Below are 900 nucleotides of genomic sequence, written 5' to 3'. Positions count from 1 at the left end.
AAGGTACTTTCAAAATAGTCTACGAACCATTCTACCAGTTATTTTCTATACATGCATTTGTGAAGGGTGGTGAAGGCAATCTAAAACAGGTTCCTTTACTATTCGCACTTATGTCACGGAGGGAGAAAAAAGATTACAAGAAGATCCTGAAAGTAGTGATGAGAGGAGCAGTCGCAAAGGGGAAAAACTTTGTATTAGATTTCGAAGCCGGTTTATGGGGTGCTATCAGATCGGTATTACCAGAAGTAGAAATTCAAGGTTGCTGTTTCCAGTGGTCACAGGCAGTATACAGAAAAGGTCAGCAATATGGTTTGACAACTGAATGCAAAGACAAACAAAGTAAAATTATCAAACAGTTGATGGCACTCCCTTATCTTCTAAACGAACGCATTCTTGCAACGTTAGCAGCGCTAAAGGATGCAGCAACATCAAATCTGGATAGACTGGTAGATTATATTAGAAAAACATGGATTGATAGCACTATCTGGAAGCCGTCTTCATGGAGTATTTTCATGAAAAGTATCCGCACAAATAACAACATAGAAGGCGGGCAGGGAAAATGGTAAAGCCGGGCGTAGTGGTCTCCAATTATATGTTATTATACCACTTGTCAGGAATCCAAAGTTTAATTGATTTCCAAGTATTACGCCCTCCCTGTTAGGCTTATAAGCTTTTAAATACATACGTGATTTACATAGAAAGGGGAATACTTTGTGACTTGTTATAGGTGGAGAAATAAAGAAATACTTAATACATATATTGCATGCACGAATTGTTACATTCTTCGCAAGGAGAGCAGCCTGATTGGACGACAAAGAATTTACCTGGGGTGAGATTTGTCTCCAAATACTATGGTACCGAAGACTTGATTCCCGAGAATCAGAATGAATTTGAGGTTAA

The 900-nt window shown here is 38.7% G+C and overlaps 1 protein-coding gene across 1 annotated transcript; it reads left to right on the top strand.

Moving 5' to 3' along the window:
- The first annotated feature begins 110 nt into the window (after positions 1-110).
- On the top strand, positions 111-566 carry LOC146732737 (uncharacterized). Its single transcript, XM_085491928.1, has one exon. It carries the CDS (start codon positions 111-113, stop codon positions 564-566), a length of 456 nt encoding a protein of 151 aa, XP_085348054.1.
- The last annotated feature ends 334 nt before the right edge of the window (positions 567-900 follow it).

The sequence above is a fragment of the Saccoglossus kowalevskii genome, chromosome 17 (genome assembly GCF_978046115.1).
Source record: "Saccoglossus kowalevskii chromosome 17, keSacKowa6.1, whole genome shotgun sequence".
In the NCBI taxonomy this organism is placed as follows: Eukaryota; Metazoa; Hemichordata; class Enteropneusta; family Harrimaniidae; genus Saccoglossus; species Saccoglossus kowalevskii.
The sequence above is the reverse complement of the archived record's forward strand: the minus strand, read 5'-3'. Positions and strand labels throughout refer to the sequence as shown.